Source organism: Gopherus flavomarginatus, chromosome 7 (genome assembly GCF_025201925.1).
Source record: "Gopherus flavomarginatus isolate rGopFla2 chromosome 7, rGopFla2.mat.asm, whole genome shotgun sequence".
NCBI classification, from domain to species: domain Eukaryota; kingdom Metazoa; phylum Chordata; order Testudines; family Testudinidae; genus Gopherus; species Gopherus flavomarginatus.
The window spans coordinates 105,215,357-105,237,622 of NC_066623.1; the positions used below are offsets into that span (position 1 = coordinate 105,215,357).

Genomic DNA, 22,266 nt, shown 5'->3' on the forward strand with positions numbered 1-22,266 from the left:
GCCCCAAGGCCTTTAAATCAACCCGGGCTCCCAGCTGCAGAGGTGGCTGGTAGCCCCCAGGGCTCAGGGGCAAATTAAAGAGCCCAGGGCTCCTGCCACCGGGGAGCTCTGTACCCTTAAAATCCCCCCCGCAGCTCCGGCTGCCGGAGCCGCGGGCGGGATTTAAAGGGCTCTGGGCTGACTGCAGCCGCAGCAGCCCAGAGCCCTTTCAGTCCGGCCCCAGCCCAGCCACCGGAGCCGTGGACAGGATTTAAAGGGCTCTGGGCTGCCCGCAGCCGCAGCAGTCCAGAGCCCTTTAAATCTGGCCTCAGCCCAGCCACCTGAGTTGCGAGCGGGTTCAAAGGGCTCTGGGCTGCCTGCTGCGGCGGGGAGCCCAGAGCTCTTTAAATCCCCACCACGGAAGCCGGTGCGGTCCAGCATGGCCTACTGGCTCTTGCCAGTATGCTGGACCGGAGCGGCTTACTTTCACCTCTAAGTCCACTTCTCTGTGCCCCTAAGGGTGTATCACACTGCATGGACTTCCCAACTCAGATGGACAGACTCATGCTAGTTTCACTTGAGCTAGCGCACTACAAATAGCAATATGGATGTTGCAGCTCTGAGGGAGACTTGGGCCAGTCATCAGACCAAAATGAGCTTGAGTGCTCGAACTGCCATTCAAGCTGCAGTGTCCACACTGCTATTTTTTGCACACTAGCTCAAGTAGAGATAGCTTAGTGAAAGTCTGTCTACTCGAGCTGAGAGGTTGGCTCCCAGATGCAGTGTAGAGATACCCTAAGTCTGCTGGGAATTGCCTAGTCCCTGAGGATCATGGGAGAGGAGCCCTATGCTGGACAAGAAAATTGCCAACCAAAAATAATAGTTAAATCTTTTTAGCAATTCACTCTTTCTAGATTTAATTTTTCAGACTCCTACTGTAATTGATCTATAGTCGAATGAAAAGCCTCTGAAGCTCCCAGTAGTGTCTGTGTCTGTCTGTAAATCAAAAACAATCAAATATGTTTGATGCAATAAAAAATGAATGTGTCTCTTGGCCAAAACCACGTGTGCAAAATTCCATCCCAGTGTGTATTCAAACTGCTGAGTTACAAACGTCTGAAATAACAAGGGATTTAAAGATGGAATGTGATTGATTTACTGCATGCCATAATCTGTAATGGTTTGCCAAGTACCACTGCAGTCGCTAGTAAAGGAGGTTGATACTAATAAAGGTGTAATATATTTAAACCAGACCATGTGAGTAAAACAAAGGGTCTTACAGCATTACCACCGATCTAGGTAACTTGAGTACAGTCAGACTTGTGGCTCCCAGATATTTGATATTTGGTCTACCTGCTTGTTAAGAAAAAATAACTGGTTCAGAAGCTTCTGGTAAAGCAGGCTGTGGTGGATTTAGAAGTTGGGAGTCAAGAGCCTGGATGGAGCCACCACTGGCAAGGGCCATTCATCAGTGTTAGAGTATGTGACTTCCATTCCCTGTCTGGGCCTTCTTGGTTTTATGACTCCCATTTCTCTCCCAACACTTTTCTTTTGCCTCCCAGTGTCCCTCGTTTGACCTTTCCTGATTTCCCACCAAAGTTCTAACAGACTCTGCTGGGACAGCTGTTACCTTCAAATATTGCATACTCCAAGGCTTGCCTTGATCAGAGCGGCCCAGATTCATTCTACCTCTCTGATCCTAGGGAAGTGCATGGATTATACTGGATTACAATATTGGAGTGGCCAAACCCAAGCCTGCATGATAGGCTTCCCAGGATATCAGCAAATGTAGAGGACCTCTGTTGGGGTTACAGAAAGGAAAGAGGCATTTATCTGCATTCTATGATGGACTGAGGTTCAATTCAACGTTTGGGCCAAGAATAGATTCATAGATTCATAGACTCTAGGACTGGAAGGGACCTCAAGAGGTCATTGAGTCCAGTCCCCTGCCCTCATGGCAGGACCAAATACTGTCTAGACCATCCCTATTTTTTCTCACCTTATTTGCCCACTGTTCATTCAAAAGTGCAAGGTGTACCTGGATGGAGTAGCAGTCTCCCCCTTTACAGCTGGCAGTAAGAGGGCAGATTGATGGCAAGGTGGCAGTTTCGTGCAGAGCGGTGTGCTAAATCAGTGACTACCAAGCTGGTTCTAAAAATAGAAAGTTTAAAGAATGTTGAGAGAGAGAAGGGCACACTCAGTACATTTTCAAGTCCTTTCAACCAAAGCCATTTGATTTTTGAGCCTCACTGTTGCCTTGTTAGTGAAATAGGTAGTGGTAAAATCTCTCTCTTTTATAAAAGGGAATGTTTAGTAGTTTTCCCACTAGAAGTCTATATAGAAATAACTTTGTGAGCTAATTTTTTTAATTGTTTTATTTGTCCAGCCCGTTCTTATTTTTGGTACCCTGAAAACCTCTTCTGCAAGCTCCGTTTCAGCTGTTTCTCATTCCTTAGTTAATTCATATAACTTTGCATTGTGTTTTTACTTCGTGGTCTTCATAATTACTCTGCACCTATCAGCACACAGACTAAGGACACTAGCAATGAGGCTCCAGGTCCAAAGCTTCTTCACCAGCAGAGCTAAAAAGACATTGTAAATATTGCAAAGGAATTTGAAGGACTTGCATGTAGGGAATCCAGCTTTTTGTTAATCAGTGCTGGGGATTTATTTGTTTCAAATGTCATAAAAATACTAGTGGTAAAAACAAGGTTTGAGAGCAGTTTTATCTAACTGAATGAGAGGGAGGAGTGTCTAGTGAAGCAGAAAGGAGATGGCAGAAAAGAACAACAAAATTCTTTTCTGAAGATAAACCCTGAATGGGAAGCACTGTATGTTCCTGTTAAAGGGATCTGTACAGTCAAGGTTTATAAGACCTACATGTGATTCATAGAAGGAGCCTCTGCTTCTGTAGCACCTTTCATCCAAGGATCTCAGAGTTCTTTGCATGCATTTAATGAAGGAAGCTTCATAACTCTTCTACAAGGCAGGTACTATGCCATCTTAGAGATGGGGGGCTATTGAAGCACACAAGGTTACGGCCTGGTCTACACTACAGAGTAAGATCAACGTAAAGCAGCTTATGTCGACTTAACTCTGAGCATCTACACTAAAATGTAGCTCCCAGTGATGTATCTCTCCCATTACACCAACTTAATAACTCCATCTCCGCAAGAGGCGTAGTGCTTAGGTTGATGTAGTTAGGTCAACTCAGTGTCAGTGTAGACACTTCACTGGTTACGCTGGCTGGTGCTGGCTTTCAGAAGCAGTCCCATAATGCCTCATGCAGACACTTCAATCAGTGCAAGCGCTCCTGGTGAGGACATGCAGTGCCGACACAAGGAGCGTAGCGTGGACATTCAAAAGTGATGTAATTACTGCAGTGGGTGTGCAACGACGTAACTTAGGTTGATTTAATTTTGTAGTGTAGACTTGCTCTACATGACTGGCCCAGATTATATCTCGTGAGGTGGCAGACCTGGGACTAGAACTCAGCTGTCCTGACTCTCATTCCCCAGCTTTTGATCACTAGACCAGTGTTTCTCAAAAGTGGCCACCAGGGGCTTTTCTTATGGCCACAGCCTCCTGGGTTTGTGACTGGGGGGAAGGGAAGGGCAAAGCAGTGGCCCCTCCCGCTCTCTGTTGCACCTGGATGCACCGGCTTGGTGTTGGCTGCTGGGGCTGCAAGCAGGGATTGAGCCCTGCTCCCTCTGGAAACAGCTGGGGCACAATGCTGGAGGAGCAGGCAGCTGGGTGAATTCCCCACTTTCCCAAGGGTGGTGTGGCTCAGGCTTTGGGCTTCACCTTTGGGGTGACACGGCGGTAGGCTCTGGCTGCGGGGCTTCAAGCTCTGGCCCCAGAGGCCGGCTCCATAGTAGCAGGCCCCAGGCTCCAGCTGAGCAGCATCAGGCTCCGTCCCCATCCCATGGCCACGGGGCTTCAGGCTCTGGGCCCCCACTGTCGCCCCTGGCCCCTGTTGCCTCCCCTAACCTCCCCATCCAGGGCTTTATTTGTCCCCAGGCTTACTAGGGCTGAGTAAGTCTGCTGTGAAAAGTAATACTTTTATGTTTGTTAATATCACTTTTCACAGCAGACTTACTAACTAGCAATAAATAAATTACAATGATTTAGACATGTGTATATGTGCATATTTATTTTTCCTAAAGCTAATTAAGCATTTTAGGAACAAGTGTCAGAGTGGCCACCAGCAAGAGTTGGTGGCCGCACTCTGAGGCCACCAAAAATTTTGTCCTGAGAATCTCTGCACTAGACCATGTCCACTGCTTGACCTATTGCCAGATCTATGTAGGGGCACAGGCTACTGTGGAAGCAGCCCTTGCAAAGTCTCTTCTGCTGTACATTTTTTACCCATAGATAACAATGGAGGCTGCTTCTCTGCTGATTTACTAATGAGTAATGAGCTCTTTCCATAAGGAGGCTTGAGCCATTCCTATGCACCTTAGAAGGCAAGGTTGATGCCCTCCTGAGTTTAAAAAATGCTGGTCAACCTTACGACTAATAATAAATAATACTTATTATTTGTATCTTCATATCACTGTGAAAATAGTTCTTTATATGATTTGTAGCCATGTAAACTAAGATAACGATAAGGGGAATACACATGGCATAATTAGTTAGGTATATTTTGATTTTAAGCCTTGTTCTGAAACATCGGGTATTGGCCATTGCAGAGGCAGGTTTCTGGCTGGGATGCACCAATGGTAGGATCTGGTATCGCAGATCTTATAGTCAGCCAACCCTCAGCTATAGTTTGTGGGTTAAATCCTGACCCTACTGAAGTCAATGGCAGAATTCCCAATTCTTCAATTGGGGCAGTATTTAATCCTGTGTACTTTAATATTTCTCCATTGTCAGCCCAGAGTAGATAATTGGACTTTTGGGTTCCCAGAGAGGGTATTGCAAAGGGTTGAAGGAGCAACATACATGGAAATACTGACAGATGGGTCCAGAGTTTAGCTTGTGGAAAGCTGCTGTTTCTCCACTCAGACTGGGAGCTCTGCCTACTAGTGAGTAGACCAGACACTAGTCCATAACTGCGCTGCTGCTTCATTAATTTTCTTTGCAGGCCAGTCTAAGAAAATGGGCCTTGTGACCATAAGGCTGTAGGCTCATGAAAGGCAATACGTTTTTTTCTGTAGGAATGAGGTGACAGATGGCTCATAATATCCAGAATCACTTCTTGCTATCTCATTCACTTCGTTCTGACAAAATGGAAATATTCCTGAAGTACATTTCAGATTGTCCTTGTTGCTAATGTTTTACACCTATTCAAATTTAGTGACTCTGTCTATTTCAAGCACTTTATCTCACATCTCTCAGACAGTGTATCATGCTAAGCAGCTTAACATATCCCACTTGCCCGCTCTTCGACTGTCTGTCCATTCATGACCTAGCGGAGGAGCTATGCAGTGCCGTGTGAAAGATCTGAGTTCAGTTCAGTCCCGGTGACTCATTCCAGCTGCTGGGCCATCTGACGAAGTAGCATACCCAGCTCTTAGTTTTGCAGAGGAAGGTGGGGAGAGGAGGGATTTCTCTGGCCACTTCAGGAGAGAAGGTGAGAGGCTCCACGGTGATTTGTGCCCTTAGCCAATAGTGGAGTTGTTGCTAACAGGCCCTGAGGGTGTCTGGTGTAAAATAGGGATGGAGAAAATTGAGGATGCTCAGATTTTTGAGAGGGATGGGGAGAACTCATTCTTTCTCTCTGAAGAGGTAGAATAAAAGGATAACCACAGAGGATAAACAGCATGTCAGTTCTGTCACATCTTGAGTGAATTTGTAACAGTAATATGTGACTGTGTATAATGGCAAGAAAGATTGGGGGGCATTAGTCACATCAGATATAACTTTGTTATAACCCAAGGGTTTTATGCCCTGACTTCCTGCATGCTGGATGAGAAATAGTTACATGGATTGTTGGAAGGCAATAATCTCAAATCAACTATCACATTTGGGAGGAGAGAATCCTGGTTTTAACGTGTAGATCTTATACCAGCACTGTGCCAAGCACTGTGGTACCTACATCCTATTCTCCCATTTGCTCCCTCAGATTTCACAGTTTGACGACACCCGACATTTATTGTATAGAGACCATTAAAAACCTCACCAGGGGGTTTGTCTACACAAACACTTATTTTGTGGAAAACTGTGTTGTGAATCTACCCCTCGCTAGCCTGGTGTGCATGAAGGGTATGTCGACACAGCAATGTAAGCCTTAGGTTAGTGGGACTTGAGTTAGCTGAATCAGGACAGGGAACCATGGGCTTGAGTGCCTACACTGCATTTTAACCCGAGGTTAGGGATTTTTTGACCCGTACTCAAACCTAGGGCTCTAGTGTCCACACTGCAATGCACAGACCCAAGTTAAAGTAACTCTATCCTAGAGTGCCTAGCACCCCCCATCTCCCAGTGTCAACACTCTAGCCCTATGAATGTGTTGCACTGTGGGAAAACTCTACTGCCTACCTTGTTTCCTAACTGATGGTACTACTGATGGCACTCAGGGGCCCATAAAGAGTGCATAATTAGCTCCTTTGGTGCCTGTCCCAGTAGAAGTGGGTATTCACCCACGAAAGCTCATGCTCCAAAACGTCTGTTAGTCTATAAGGTGCCACAGGATTCTTTGCTGCTGTCCCAGTAGAATGACTGCAGTTTGAACTGCTGTCTAATCTGAGAATTGGGCTCCTCACCTCTAGGCTGTCACATTGGTAGGCAAATGCCCATGTTCACCTCTTCTGAGGATAATTAGGACATCAGTTCCAGGGCTGTCAAATTATTAAAATGAAACTTTGCAATCCTTAATTTTTAAAATGGGCTGTTCAATGAAGGTGTTCTTGTTTGGTTGTTTTTTTAATTTATTTTTGTTGGTTTGTTTTGAAGTTTGACATAAAACGAAGGTTTCAGAGGAAAAACACACAACCTGACCTGGTTGCTGCTGGGTGCACAGCGAAGTGCATCCCCAGGGCTTACTGCAGCACCCTCTGGGGATCCCTTATCCATGACCCTGCTGTGCCGCGGGAGGCAGGGTTAAGAGATTCCCAGGATGCTGTGGGGAAGTTTTCGGGCTGGCTCCTGCTCATTGCCCGCTTTGTGCTTGCTGCCTGGATGCCTTTGCACACACAGCCCCAGGAAGGGCATGGGAGGCCAGAGAACAGAGCGGGGACTAAGCAGCAACGTTGCAGGGAAGAGGAACAACCAGGGAGCTGGGGGTCAGTCCTCCCCAGCTGTGCTGAGCCGAGAGCTCTGCTGCTCTCCTTTCCTGCAGGGCAGCCACTTTGTCACCACTCTGCTCTCTGGCCCTTTCACCTGGGCCTCCCCTGCCTCCCTGGGGCTGCCAGCCCCAAAACTTTCCTGCAAGAAGGAGGAGCTGGAGCCAACACCGCAGGAGGCTGCAGGGAGGTTTAGAGGATGGGACCCAAATGAAGCTGGGGCCATGTGGAAGAGGAAAGCAATAGGGCTTGGACCCTAAGTCCCAGCTTAACATGGGCTCAGATCCTTCAGTCTTGTAGGGTCCTGGAACCCTAGGTCTGAGCCCTACATTAGCACAATTGGTGTGTGGATGCAAGGGGGTTAGTTCTGAGCCCAGGCTCAAGCCTGGGCTTACATGGCTGTGTAGACATGCTCAGTATGTCTGTGCAGATCCTGATGCCCTACACACTAATAGTTCCACTAGTGTGCTTTGATCTGCACTGCTTTGAAACATGAATAGACTGAAGTGCACTGTAGGGAAATTTTAGTGCATGGTAGCAGCGAGACATGGACTCTTAGTGGGCAGCAGGCTAGTGTGGAGTATGTTTACACCTCAGCTTGCCACAAGCTAAGTGTTCGTGTAGATAAGCCCTTACAATTACTCAGTCTTTTAGGAAGGGTAGATGATAGGAAATGGCCAGATTTTGCAACAGAGCTCGGCACCTCATACGCTGAACTCTATAAAAAATCTGGCCATAAGTGTCAGTAGGAACTACTGGAGGCTGAGCTCTTTAAAAAATCTGGCTCCAGTTGTGGGTACAGAGCACTGCAAATCCATCCCTGAGCCCTTTTGAAATTCTGGCCCCATGAGTCTTTTCAGTCTTTGACAGAACTTATCTTGCCTCTTTACATGGTGCTCAAATCAGTTTATGTAATAAATATTAAAGCTGCTGGCAAAACCCCTGGGAATCACTTTTATCATCAATCCCAACAATAAGTAGCTTTGTAATGCCCTGTTCTTCATTGTGAAGCATACCGACCCCTCTCCTGTAAAAGCCTAGGCCAGAGTTACTCTGCAGGAGTCACTCTTTATTTTGGTAATTAGGATTAATCCTGGGATTTTGAATTCCTGGTTATAGTTTACTCTGATCTCGGAGACGATAATTAGCAGTGTGTTAATCTGTCTAAAAGCAATGTACGTGCTATCTGCTCTAAGCATGTTGAGCCCTTCGTACAGTAAGCACATTTTAATCATCTCATCTCTAAGTGAGGAAAGAAGTTGGATGGGAACTATGGGCTTCTAACCCATGCGGCCCAAGAGAGAGCAGTTTCTGTTACAAACACCCAAGAATGCATTTGGGCTGTACTGTTCCATGCAACAGAATTAAATCCACATAAATCCTGTTCCATTCCCCAGAGAACTTCTGAGAACAAGTCACTATCAGACAAATCAAACTGTAGAAGTGAATATTTTATCAGGCTTATCAACTATTATCCCATTAACGATGTTGCAATTTCTTGAGTTTTATAGTCATATTTTCTTATTGTCCTTTCTTAATTAGTCTTTGGGTCATTTATAGTAATTTATGTTCAAAGCCTCAAAGAAGTTAATTATCTTGAGCTGCAAAAATAATAGTTGCTTGAGGGTTTCCCCCTATAATCTGCCTTTATACTCATTGAAAGGTTGTTTTATATATATGCATATATATCCACTGCAGTTGGTCCAGACAAATGACAGCAATGCAAGCTCCCCAGCGTCCTGCAAATGTGCCTCAATCCTGACCCATGTAATAAGGGTGGTGGATAGATTAGTCTCCAGGCATCCTTCCCTCTCTGCTGAGACAGCCAACGAAGAAGCCAGGTGTGCTGGTTGTTTGATGGCCTCATTCCAACACTGTAGATGCCCCAGTCTCATTTCATGTGAGCCATCAATCATGATGTTCCATGCTGGTCTGGGGCTGGATTTGATCTGAAACCTTAGAGGTAAAAGGCTCCTTTTTATCCCAAGTATCTTTAATGTAAAAACAGATACAGTGGGTGAACCAAATTCTGCCACTGAATGTTAAGTTCCAGTGACATCAGTGGAAGCTGAGAGGTCATACAGAATTTTTTACTCCTGTATGTGTACACCTACATATGGCATATAGCTTGATGTGGTAAGAGAAGGAATTGACTATGGAATCTTAATCCATTTTGCACTATAGTGTATGAAGCCTTTCTGTTTGAACTCCCATGAATGTGTTCTTGATTTTTGTGTGTGTATTATTAATATATAAATCCATATTTAGGCACCTAAATAAGTGTGATTTCAGGGGAATACCCCTAAGTAGTTATGATATGACTTCTGTATCAATATCAAAAGAATTCACCAGCCCAAATTCAATGCTGGTGTCAGTGAATTTGGTCAGTCATGATTAGCAGTAAGTGATTATTAGAAGAAATAGAAAACATATGTTACTGATTATAAGAAAAAGACTTTGTTTGCTTTTTGCTTTTGGGGAGGGGAAGAAAGGATACATAGGAATAATAATTAGGATACTTAATGCTTATAATACCTTTGAACTGAGTATCTTAATGTTTTACCGAGATGAGTAAACTGAGCTGAAACATGAGTAACTTGTCTAAGGCCACATAGTGAATCAATGCGTAAACAGGGAATAGAATCCAGCTCTCCTAATTCCCAGACCTGCTCCAGCTCCTGAATGAAGAGGGGGAAATGTATAAGGAAGGGAGATGTTAACAGAAACTAGAACAATGTACCTGTCTAAAATAGCAGCCAGCCACATATAACTCAGAAAGGAACAAATGATTTAGACCCCATGCAGTCCCTGTGCCTCCAGTGGAAATGCACAGAGTATAAGTTAGCTATGAATTCAGGACGTATATGCAGACATATGCATGATGAACATGACCGTTAATCACATGCGTCTTGCTTAATCATAAATCTCCAGAAGTCAGGAGCATATCCTAACTGAAACTAGAATTCCATTTAACGGTGTTGATTTTTTTGCTGACTATGAGCTTCTAACAGTTTTTTCTTTTTGCGATAATGCTTGCCTTGAGTAGAAGCACAGAGGGCATGAATTCAAAGGGAGTGTCTGCTAGCAAGACAATGTGTCTGACTTGGCCTTGGTCTTCAAGAGTGTGGAGGAATTCCTAACATTTAGGAAGGAAGATACTAGGGCAGTTTGCACGGAGGCCCCGGTTAAAGAAATCCAAGCCTTCTTTTAAATTAAGAGCCATACCACTGATGAGGATTTTGTTATGTAGAGTTTTAAAGATCCAAAAGCTGCACTGGACATTGAGGAGAAGCAAAGTACTTGACATGACAGAAATAATAATTAATAAAATAAAACCATTCTGCCTGGCATTCTCTCCTGTGCTAATTAAAGCTTTCTGAAAGAAACAAGAAAAAAGGGTCTTGGGGATTCTTAAAACAGAGATACTGAATAAACTGCTCCATCATTAAGATGGTGCATTTCCACAAAGGATGCTTTTTTCATAGATAGTCTGCTGATGAAAAGTCTTGTAGGTTTCCCACCAGTAGAAGTTGCTTAATTACATTTTATGCATGCTTTCAGAGTACCTGTATGGTGAGAACTTGACAAATGGTCTTCTGAAAGCAAATCAATTTTGTTCTCTTGGGCTTTCTTGAATATACATGATGTCCGGAGCCTGAAAAGCTCAGCAGTGGCATAAGAGGAAGCCAAACAGTGGGGCGCCAGTTAGGCTCTATGGTTCTGTGAAAGACTTTGTAGCCTCATGTAAAGAAAAAGAAGAATGTGTCATTGGCTGTAGTGAGTAAATGGAACCTTCTTGTCTCCTTTGCTCTTGTCTCCTTATAAATAAAGCATTGTTGTCCATCCTTGGCATTTGCAGTTCATTGTGATAAATTGGTCTTGATGTGTCTGACATTTTAACCAAGTTGTTTAATGGTCTATTTCTGAAAAGGCAGACCTTGCTATAGTTTACATGAGCACAGGCTATCCAGCTTTGACGGTCACTGTCACGCACTACATTAACCATTTCCTTCAAGTGTGTGAAGACCAGAGAAGACGAGAAGGAACTAAACATTTTAGTCACATAAGTCCAAAGCATACTAAATTCTGTAAGCAAGAGAGGAGACACTATATAAACCAAGCACGATTTGCGGCTTCTACGAGGAGACCCGTTTCATGGCTTGTGCAGTATGTTAAGTCCCATTGCATTTGAATTGTCTTGGTATCTCTAAGAAGAAGCTTATAAAAATACTGTGGGGGTATTTCTCCACTGCTCTCACTTTGATTTTTTTTTTTCAATTTCTCTCTCTTCTATATCTCATTTTGTGCTGCGTGCTTGGCTTTAGTGCAAAGATCACTTGGACTCACAGTAGCCACTGGGATCTGGCTCAGTGCAAAGAGTTGATGAACTGTGACAAGTGACAGCTTCTCTCCCTGCATCCTGCAGGTTCATCTGGTCCAATTTACTTTTTGTTAACATCTCTAATTTCTCAGTCAATGAGACGATTAACCTCATTCTTCTACTCTCCATGAACAGAATTCTCCTGTCCCTACCTTCCCCATTCCTCCTCCTTACTCAGGCTGTTAGGCTGCTGTAGACAGATGGCTAGAGTAGTGCCCACAATTAAATTGTGAATACTACATAACCTTCCTGCAGATTAATGATTACAATGTCAGTTATCATTATATGTTCTCTTCCTCAAAACCAGATGTGCTAGGGAATATTTCCCACTCCCTTCGCCCCCATGCCCAGGCCCCACTTATGGTCTTCTCCTCCTTTATGATACACAGACAGGAGATTGTCTTTGAAAATGTCATTCTGAAACAAAATATTGAAATGGCTCATTTTGAAAATGTTGAAATAAAATGTTTTGATGTTTCAAATTTGTAAGGTTTTTTTTTTCAGCTGAAACTGCTGAATTCTATCCAAATTCATGAATAGTTTCAGTGCCCCAAAAATGTACAATATTAGCTTTCTTTCCGTCTTCTGAAACTTCCTAAGTGCTCCAAGATTTATTGAAAATCAATATTAATGGTCTAGCAAGCTCCTGTGCCAGTTCTTTTAAAACTCTTTTCTGGACCTGCTGATTTAAAAATGACTAACTTTAGTAGCTTCTGTTTTACATCCTCCAGAGATCCTAGTTAAGATGGAAGGAGGGTTATCATCACCATATGATATGACTGCATCATCTGCTTTTTCCCCCAAGTACAGAACATAAATATTTATTAAACACCTTTTTTCTTTTCTGCATTGTTATTGATAATTCTGCTATTTCCATCTAGTAATGGATCAATACCATGGTCAGGATTTTTTGTTCCTAATATATTTTTAAAAACCCACACCAAATAAACCCTGCTTAACTCTATTGTGTCATAGAGTTCTCCTTGTGTCCCTTGGCTTTCCTTTTCAATTTTCTACACTTCCTAACTTCTGATTTATATTCATGAATACAATCATGTTCCCCTTCCTTCCATTTGTTATATATTATTATTTTTATTTTTATAGCTTCTCCTCTAAACCAGGCTGGTTTTTTTTTATAGCTTCCCCTCTAAACCAGCTGTCTTCCTCAATTGTGGGAGTGTAGTGTTTTGGGGCATATAGTAAGGTGTTCTTAAATGATTCCCAATTATCATTCACGTTTTTCTGATTAAATTCTTCCTCCCAGATGATTTGGCTAACAATTACAGTCAGCTTTATGAAATTGGCCCTGTTAAAGCACCAAGTAGATATATTACTAGTCTAGATTATTCTGCTTACACATTATAAATGTGATCAAGACCTGATCACTTGGACCTAAGTTCCCATTAACTTTCTTAGTTCTGTGATCAGTTCCTCTTTATCCGTTAGGACATGTTCTAATATAGAATTCCCTCATACTGATTGCAGCACTTTTTGAGTTACTTATTGTTTTTTTAGTGGTGAAGGAAAACATCATTTCTGTAGTGTTCATACTTCTGTTTTGAAGGAGATAAGAGATGTCCAGTCTAAATTGACAACTGAAGTAGTGTCTGCTGGCTCCTATCTGTATCAGTAAGATGTTCTCTGTTAATGACTCCTCCCAATGGCTTTTCATTTTTCTGTTAGAATGGGATTCTTTGAACAGTTCAGGCAAACTGGAAAAGAGCTGCATGGCACAGCTGTGCAATTCTGATGGTTCTCACACTGAGAACACATTGAATTAATAATACCATGAGTAGCAATGTATGGGAAGATACTGTAATGATGTACAGTATTGCACAGTTGACTAGTGGCTTGATTTTCAGCAGTTCTGTCTCATTGACTTCAGTGGAACTAACTTGAGTGCTTAGCAGCTTTGAAAATCAGGCTAATGGTGTATTATGAAACTGGGACCAGAGGGAAAGGCAGACTATGTCTTCTTCTGAAGTATCAGATGTGGACAGCTACCAAAGATAGGATACTGGACTTGCCTAGATGGACCAGTGCTCTGACAAATATTTTGTTCCTAACAGAATAAATAATATTGTTGGGGAAAATCATTCATATTTTATTAATCTTCCCAAGTTTAGCTGATAGTTTTATTAATAAACCAAATACATTTTTTTAAAAAACACCAAAATATGGTGTTTTTGTGACCATTCCATAATCTAGAAAAGAATATAATTTAAACAACGTGCAGTGAGAAATTGTAACTAGCTTCTGCCCCAATTCTGTCTTCTCCCAGAGTTACAAAGCAGCAATTACATACATTATTAGCTGGCTGGCAGCAGTAAGCGGGTGCTGGTTTTGCATGACGTATTGGTCGCCCACAGCTCACAGAAGCAGAGGTTTGTATAGATAGGGTACTGAGAAGATAAATAAAAGAAATTCACCATTAGCCTTTGTGATTTAATGAGACTTCATTCCAGGTGGTTGGTTGACACTTCTAGGATTATTAGAGGCGATTCTGAGGCCTGGTTCTTAAAGTTGGTGGTGAAATCAGTTGAGGGATACTGCTGTCCACAGTCTCCCAGCCAGCACATAGAAAGCTGGTTGTCTCTTTGTGTAAGTACTTGCACAGGGTTATGTGAAACACATTTCGCATCTGTGTTGAGGCTCCTCCCTTGATGATTAAAACCTCATCCTATCACGGACACATATAGTCTTACCAGCATTAGTGTGAATGGAGAAATCCATTTGAAAACAACTTTTTCTAAAAAGAGGAGTTGGACTGTTCAGTGAGTGACTGTCTAATAGGATGAACATTCCAGAGTTCTTACCAAAAATGCTGTGGGATTGTGTAGACTAATTAACACTGAATATAGTTTTTTCTTCGAGTGATTGCTCATATCGATTCCAATTAGGTGTGTGCACGCTGCGTGCAGTCTTCGGAAAGTTTTTCCCCTAGCAGCACCCGTCAGGTTGGCTGTGGAGCCCCTTGGAGTGGCGCCTTCATTGCACTCAATATATGACCCTGCCGACCCGGCACCCCCTCAGTTCCTTCTTACCGCCAGTGATGGTCATTGGAACTTTGGCATCTTGCTCAGCAAGTTCTACGATGTTTCCCTAGCTTTGTTTGTTTGTTTGTTTGTTCTCTGTGCTTGTTAGTTAGTTAGTAGTTAGCTGTTGGGCTGGGGGGTTTATCCTCTATCCCAACCGCTTTTCTTTGGGAGGGCTTGCTTACATGCCCAAGTCCCAGCGGTTCAAGCCCATGCCAATGGGTGACCCCCATGACGCTCGTCTGAAGTATCTAGGGGATGCTCACCAAGGCGATCGGTGCAGGATTTGTAAAGGGTTTTGCCCTAAAATCAAAAAGGAGCGAGACTTTCACCTCAAGCAGCTCTTTATGGAGACTGCACTTAGACTACCCATCCAGCAGCGTGGCAAGACCCAACGCCGAGTTCATCAGTGCGTAGCGCCCCAGCAACAGTGGTGGAAGCAGCACCATGGAAGGACTCTGTCAGAGACCCACAGCACCACCGCTCCCCTGCGCTGAAACCGGTGGGATTGACCCGGCACTGCTTCCACTCCCTGGTGCAGAAGCAGCACCAGAAGCAAGGGAGGAGCAGCTCTCCATCCTAGAGGCAAGTAAGAGAGGTCCTCCTTGGCAGCAGAAAGCCCTCCACTAGAGCCACGTATCTGGCAAAGTGGAAGAGATTCTCATGTTGGCATGATCAGCATCATACACTCGCCTCTCCAGGCGCCGGTACCCCTCATCTTGGAGTACCTCCTACACCTGGAACAGCAAGGCCTGGTGGCGTCCTCCATAAGGATACACCTTGCTGTTATCTTGGCCTTCCATCCAGGAGCGTCCTGTTGATCCGTCTTCGCCAACCGTATGGGTGGTCGCTTTCTCAAGGGTCTGGACACCTACATCCCCAGATCAGACAGTCCCTGCCTGGGACCTTAACTGGTCCTCTCCAGGTTCATGGGGCCCCCATTTGAACCACTGGCAACTTGTTCCCTCCTATATCTGTCATGGAAGGTCGCCTTCCTGGTCACCATTACTTCTGCAAGGAGGGTGTCTGAGGTAAAGGCCCTTATCCCTGACCCACCATACATGGTTTTCCAGGGATAAGGTGCAACTCAGGCTTCACCTGGCCTTTCTCCCGAAGGCAATGTCTCACTTCCACACCAGTCAGGACATTTTCCTGCCCATCTTTTACCTAAGCCTCATGCCTGTAGCCGGGAGCAGAGGCTGCACTTCCTTAATATTCGGCGAGCACTAGCTTTCTATATCAAGTGCACAAAGCCGTTCAGGAAGTCGACCCAATTGTTCATAGCGGTGGCAGACTGGATGAAAGGGCTCATGGTCTCATCTCAAAGAATATCCTCCTGGATCACGTCATGCATCCACTCGGGCTATGAGCTGACCAAAGTACCGGCCCTGGCTCTTAGGGCACACTCCATGAGGGCCCAGGCCTTGTCAGCAGCATTCTTGGCCCAGGTCCAGATCCAAGAAATCTGGAGAGCAGCAACTTGGTCCTCAGTACACACCTTCACCTCTCACTACACCATCATTCGGCACGCAAGAGATGATGCGGCTTTCAGCAGAGCAGTGCTGCAATCAGTGCTTCCTTAACTCCGACCCCGCCGCCTAGGTAAGGCTTGAGTCACCTAATTGGAATCAATATGAGCAATCACTCGAAGAAAAAACAGTTACTCGCCTCTCGTAACTGTTGTTCTTCGAGACGTGTTGCTCATATCCATTCCAAACCCGCCTGCCTTTCCCTCTGTTGGAGTAACCGACAAGAAGGAACTGAGGAGGCGCCGGGTAGGCAGGGTCATATATTGATCACCATGGAGGCGCCACTCCAGGGGGCTCCACAGCCGACCTGATGGGTGCTGCTAGGGGAAAAACTTTCCGACGACTGTGCACACAGCGTGCGCACACCTAATTAGAATGGACATGAGCAACACATCTCAAAGAACAACAGTTACGAGAGGTGAGTAACTGTTTCTTTGAGTCTCACCTTACATGTAGCGGTATAAGTTGGAAATAATGCCAGTAGAGCTAAGGGAGTTTTAGCAGTGTAAAACTAATGTAAGTGAGAGAAGAACGAAGACCACAATGCATCAGTGCATTTTCTTCTTTTATATACCAGGGATTCTATTTTTGCAAGTCTCTCCATCCCCTAAGCTTGTTTGTGGCCTGGTGCCTTTCATTGTGGTTTTTCCTAATTTTTAGCCAACTATAGTTGGATGTGTGCAAAATCTATGAGTTTGTGATTATCCCGTCTACTGATCTCCCTTGTCTTATAGAGGAAATCTCTCTTGCTTCATGAAATTCAGAAATGGCTGTACAAAAGAAATTGCAGCAAAAACAAAACAAAAAAACAACCAAAACAAAACAAAAAAACCCACTACATTAGCTACTAGTAGATCAATTAATAATAAAAAATGTCAGATAAATTGTTTGCTGAATATTTAAATAGAAATCAGTTCTGAAGCTCTTTTATTGTGATGTATCTGCATTTGACTTTTGATATTGTAAACATGCCCAATTTCCATTGATATCAATGGTCTCTGCCACTTACTGTAGGAATTTTACGTGGATATCAGTTTCAGAATTTGGCCACATTAAATTTACTAAAACCAATATCTCTTTAATGTCTACTGCTGTTTTCATATTTACGTTTATTTTCCTTGGGTTGTTTTTTTTTTTTTTTTTAGCCAGACAAGTGTGCCTAGCTGAAAAAATTAGCTGTGGAAACTCAAGCAACAAATGTATCCCATCATCCTGGAGATGTGATGGAGAGAAAGACTGTGAAAGCGGAATTGACGAGGCTGGTTGCACTACTGGTGAGTTATAATAATACCTAATGTCTATATAGCACCTTTCTTCCAAGAGGCTCCTAAAGTGATTTAAAGATTGCATATGAATGGATGACTTTTCTCACCAGCAAACTCCACACTCTATATTGGCAATGCTATTCAGTGGATTTTAGGAAGAGTTGGAGCTACTTGAGAAATGTAGAGTAGATTTTGGGTACAAAAGAGTATTCTTTTGTCACTCGAGTAGAATGCAGTTACAGAACACAGCTAGAATTTGGTGAAGACATACTGGCTAGCATGCATACTTGTGCAAAAAGTGCTGTAGGGGCTTAAATGGGCATCAGGCCCCGTACTGGATCATGGATGTATTGCTGATTCAGGGGGAAAGAGTGCTTCCTCCTAAGTCGCCAAGATCACTTCTTACAGAGTCTCTGTTTTATTTGAGGGCTGCCATCCAGGTACTGGCTATGCCCACCTCTTGTCAACTTAGCAGTTCTAACAAGATCACACAGCCAAATTGGTAAGGCACTTGACTTTTTTTTGTGTGGCCCAAATGATCTCCCTTTCTTCAGCTAGGTTTCTGTTTGAAGTTCACTTTTTTCTCCAGGACTGTCAGTTCTAATCTTCCAGTATGACATAGCTCATTTCTCAGACACTTCATGCTTTTTTTTTTTAAGTCAATGATATGAAATCCAAGTTGGAACCGCTGATAACTCTGGGTAACTACACCCTTAAGGGCTCTATCTCTTTCTTTGTTTGTTCCACTGGTGCCTCTCCATGTCTGTTGTCAATGTTTTTTGGTCATTGGGAAAGCTTTTGTGCACTATGAGTGAAATATATCCCCAAATTTTGATGTTATGGAGAGTATTTTTCCCCTAGTTCAAACATGTATTCTTTCATGATTAAAAACAAAAAAAGTCAATACAGTAAGTGGGAAATATCATAAAAATTTACCCAAGGGAGTTTTCTTTAGCCATTAATTACACATGTGGGAATGGGAATGCAGTATTTAATGCTTGCTGAGAATTCTATGAATTGTTAAGTGCATTGACGAGTTGATTATGGTCCATTACAAGATTTCTGGATAGAGTTACCGACACACAATTTTTTTCTTCAGTTATTCACAGTTCTTGTAAGTATTTCCAACCTCCAGTGTGGCGAGATCAATAGATAATCTCCCTTAAAATACTATGCAGGCATTTAGAAGGACATATTCTGATCTCATATTTATTGGGGCAACCACACTGACTTTATGTGTTCAAGAGCCGAACTGACTTTAGTTGGTGGGGGCGTATCATCCTTCTGTTTGTCATCATGCACCTTACAACATAAAATAAATTGTTCTCTATGTCCACAGTGAAGTTCCTTTTGCCATTCTATATGCAGCTCAACCCAGGACGTGTGTTGTACAAGAAAACAAGCACATTGTTCATGGTGTATTTCAATATCAAGTATTCTTCTTTGAGTGCTTGCTCATATTGATTCTATTCCAGGTGTGTGGACGCCCATGTGCGTGATCGTCAGAGATTTTTGCCTTAGCGGTGTCCATGGAGCCAGCTGTGGTGCCCCCTTGAGTGCCACACTCATGTGTCAGTTTATCAGGTGCCGCTGGCCCAATTCCCTCTCAGTTTCCTCTTACCACTCGTTGGTCGTCCTCTTAGCAGTGGCCTTATTGGGGCGCATGGGGAATGCCAGTTGTGGCAATGCCCCTTTGCACTGCTCATCGGCCACTGCCTCAGGACAACAGCTGGCAGCAGTGATGGCACAGGGCTCAGTGCACGAGCCATGCTTGGTGATCAAGGCAGAGGGAACTGCACTCAGCCCTAAGCCTCCCTCCCTTATGGGGGAAGATGCCCCAGAGCCTCCCCCAGCGGTGCAGTCGTTGTGCTTGTCCCCAGATGAGGCGGTTGTGGGACCCTCAAGGGCCAGCCTGACAGACAATGTCAAAGAACACCAGACCCTGCTACGGTGGGTGGCCAAGAACTTGGACCTGGAGGTGGAGGAGATGGCTGAGCAGGTGAACACCTTGTTTAATGTCCTATCAGCCTCTGCCCCAACTCTTGTCACACCAACAGTGCATAATGGTGTCCTTAAGATTGCCAAGGGCCTCTGGCAAACTCCTTCCTCCATTCCTCCCACCTCAAAAAGGGCCGGAAAAACTTTGTCCCAGCCAAGGGGTTTAAATGCCTCTATACCCACCCTCCGGCTCGCTGGTGGTCTCTGTGGCCAATAAAAAAGACAAGCAGGGTATACCAGTTTGATCCTCAAAAATAAAGAGCCCAAAGCAGTGGTCCCCAACCTTTTCAATGAAGGACCACTGCGGCGGTGGAGCACCTGCCGAAATGGCAGCATTTCAGTGGCAATGCCTCTTGATGACGGCACTTGCCGTCGACAAGCGATGTCATCAAGAGGCGTCCCCACTGAAATGCCGCTGAAATTCAGCGGCATTTCGGCGGGTGCTCTCCCAGGGGCCAGGACGCAGGTACATTAAGATGCTGCCACGGGCACCATGGCGCCCACGAGCACTGCATTGGGAACCACTGGCCCAAAGGGTTGGAGCTGTTTGGAAGAAAAATTTATTCAACAGCCAGTTTGCAGTTCCAGGTGGTGAACCATCAGGCCTTCTTGAGTCGTTACAACTTTAACTTACGGGAGCTGGACATAGTGTCTCATGGTTACGTCCTGCAGTTTTCAGCCACTCCTGCCACCCCCAATCCCCTCCTTCCCACCCCTCTTCAGGGACCCTTCTCATGAGCAACTCCTCATTCAAGAGGTTGAGAGTTTCCTGCACCTGGGGGTGGTGGAGGAGGTCCCTAAGGACACAAAAGGAAAAGGGTTCTGTTCCTGCTACTTCCTAATCCCAAAAGCAAAAGGGAGCCTCAGACCCATTCTGGACCTGCGACACATCAAGAAATCCCTTAAAAAGTTGAAGTTTTGCATGGTCTCTCTGGCCTCCATCATCTCCTCCCTGGATCCGGGAGGCTGGTACGCCGCCCTTGATGTGAACGATGCCTATTTCCATATCTCCATATTCCAAGGTCACAGATGTTTCCTCCATTTGATAGTGGGTGAACTCCATTTCCAATTTATGGCATTTCCCTTTGGCCTCTCATCAGCCCCCAGGGTGTTCACAAAATGTATGGCGCCAGTGGCCACTTACCTGAGACGTTGAGGGATCTGGGTCTTCCCGTATATCGACAACTGTCTCATCAAGGGCAGGTCTCGGGAACAAGTGCAGAGGATCCTCGATCTGGTGTGTTCCACCTGCTGCGACCTGGGCCTGTTAATAAACGAGAAAAAATCCACCATGTCTGGCTCCATCTCTGGCCTCTACAAGCCTGGCTAGCATCTGTCTACATCCCCAACAGGCACGACCTAGACTAGGTAGGCTGGGTGCCAGACCACATCCGCTTGTCCCTGGATTGATGGCTGGACCCCGGGTCAGCGTTGGAGGGAATCCCCTTCGTATCCCTGTCGTTGATGCTGGTCTCGGATGCTTCAGACCTGGGCTGGGGAGCCCTCCTGGGCAAGCTGAGCATGCAGGACCACTGGTTGCGGGATGATCTGGCCCGCCACATCAACGTCAGGGAGCTAAAAGCAGTTTGTCTGGCCTGCCAGGCTTTCTTGCCCCCCTGAAGGGCAAGGTGGTGCAGATCCTGACAGACAATACCACCGCGATGTACTACATCAACAAGCAGGGCAGTGCCGAGTCTTTGGCCCTTTGTCAAGAAGCTCTCCACTTTTGGGATTTTTGTGTGTGGCATGCCATTCATCTGATAGCCGCACACCTGCCTGGGACTAAGAACATTTTAGCAGATCACATCAGCAGGACTTTCTTGTCTCGCCATGAGTGGTCGCTCCATCCAGAAGTGGTCAGCATAATCTTCCAGAGGTTGGGAACTCCCCGGGAGGACCTGTTTGCGTTTAGGCAGAACAGAAAATGCTGCACGTTCTGTTCGATTCAGGGAATGGACAGGGGCTCCCTATCAGACCCTTATCTCATTCCATAGTCGGGGGTGCTGATGTATGCCTTCCCACCAGTGCCATTGATTCACAGGGTCCTTGAACAGATCAAGCAAGACAGGGCGAGAATTATCCTAATAGTCCCTGGGTGGCCTTGCCAGCAGTGGTTTGGCACGTTGCTGAGCCTTTCAGTAGCTACCCTGCTGCAGCTGCCCCTCTAGGCGGATCTGCTGTCCAGAATCATGGCAGCCTTTTGCACCTGACCCCAGCGGCTCTGCACTTGATGGCTTGGCTACTGCATGACTAAGGGCAAACGAATGGGCATGCCCAGCCTGTGTACAGCAGGTCTTGCTGGGTAGCAGGAAACCCTCCACCATAGCGACTTACCTGGCCAAATGGAAAAGTTTCACGTGCTGGGCCTAGGAATGGCATATCCAGGCCTAGCAGGCCCCACTGCAAGAGATCTTGGGTTATTTACTGCACCTCAAACTCCAGGGTTTGTACCGATCATCAATCATGGTCCACCTGACCGCTATCTTGGCTTTCCATCCTCCAAGGCAGGTCAATCTTCGCTCACGATGTGACAGCACAGTTTTTGAAAGGTCTACCCCCAAGTCCGAGATCCCTCCCTGGGACCTGAATCTCCTGCTGTCGAGACTCATGGAGCCTCCCTTTGAGCGTCTAGCTTCCTCCTCTCTTCTGGAAGGTTTCATTTCTGATCATGATAACGTTGGCCTGCAGGGTGTCCAAGATCAGGGCACTTACTTCGGAGCCTGTATGGTCTTCTACAAGGATAAGGTCCTGCTGCAGCCACACCCAGCGTTTCTCCCCAGGGTCATTTTCCAGTTTCATACTGGCCAGGACATATTCTTACCCATCTTCTTTCCAAAGCCTCATGCGTCTGAT

General features: G+C 45.0%; 1 protein-coding gene across 5 annotated transcripts in view; it reads left to right on the top strand.

The window, feature by feature from the left end:
• LRP8 (LDL receptor related protein 8) overlaps positions 1–22,266 on the top strand; it is a 284,937-nt gene that overhangs the window by 191,118 nt on the left and 71,553 nt on the right. For all 5 annotated transcript variants that reach the window (XM_050962306.1, XM_050962307.1, XM_050962308.1 and 2 more), the window contains one exon: positions 17,296–17,424. In XM_050962306.1, coding sequence (XP_050818263.1) covers positions 17,296–17,424 — 129 coding nt within the window. The remainder of the gene's footprint in view (positions 1–17,295; positions 17,425–22,266) is intronic.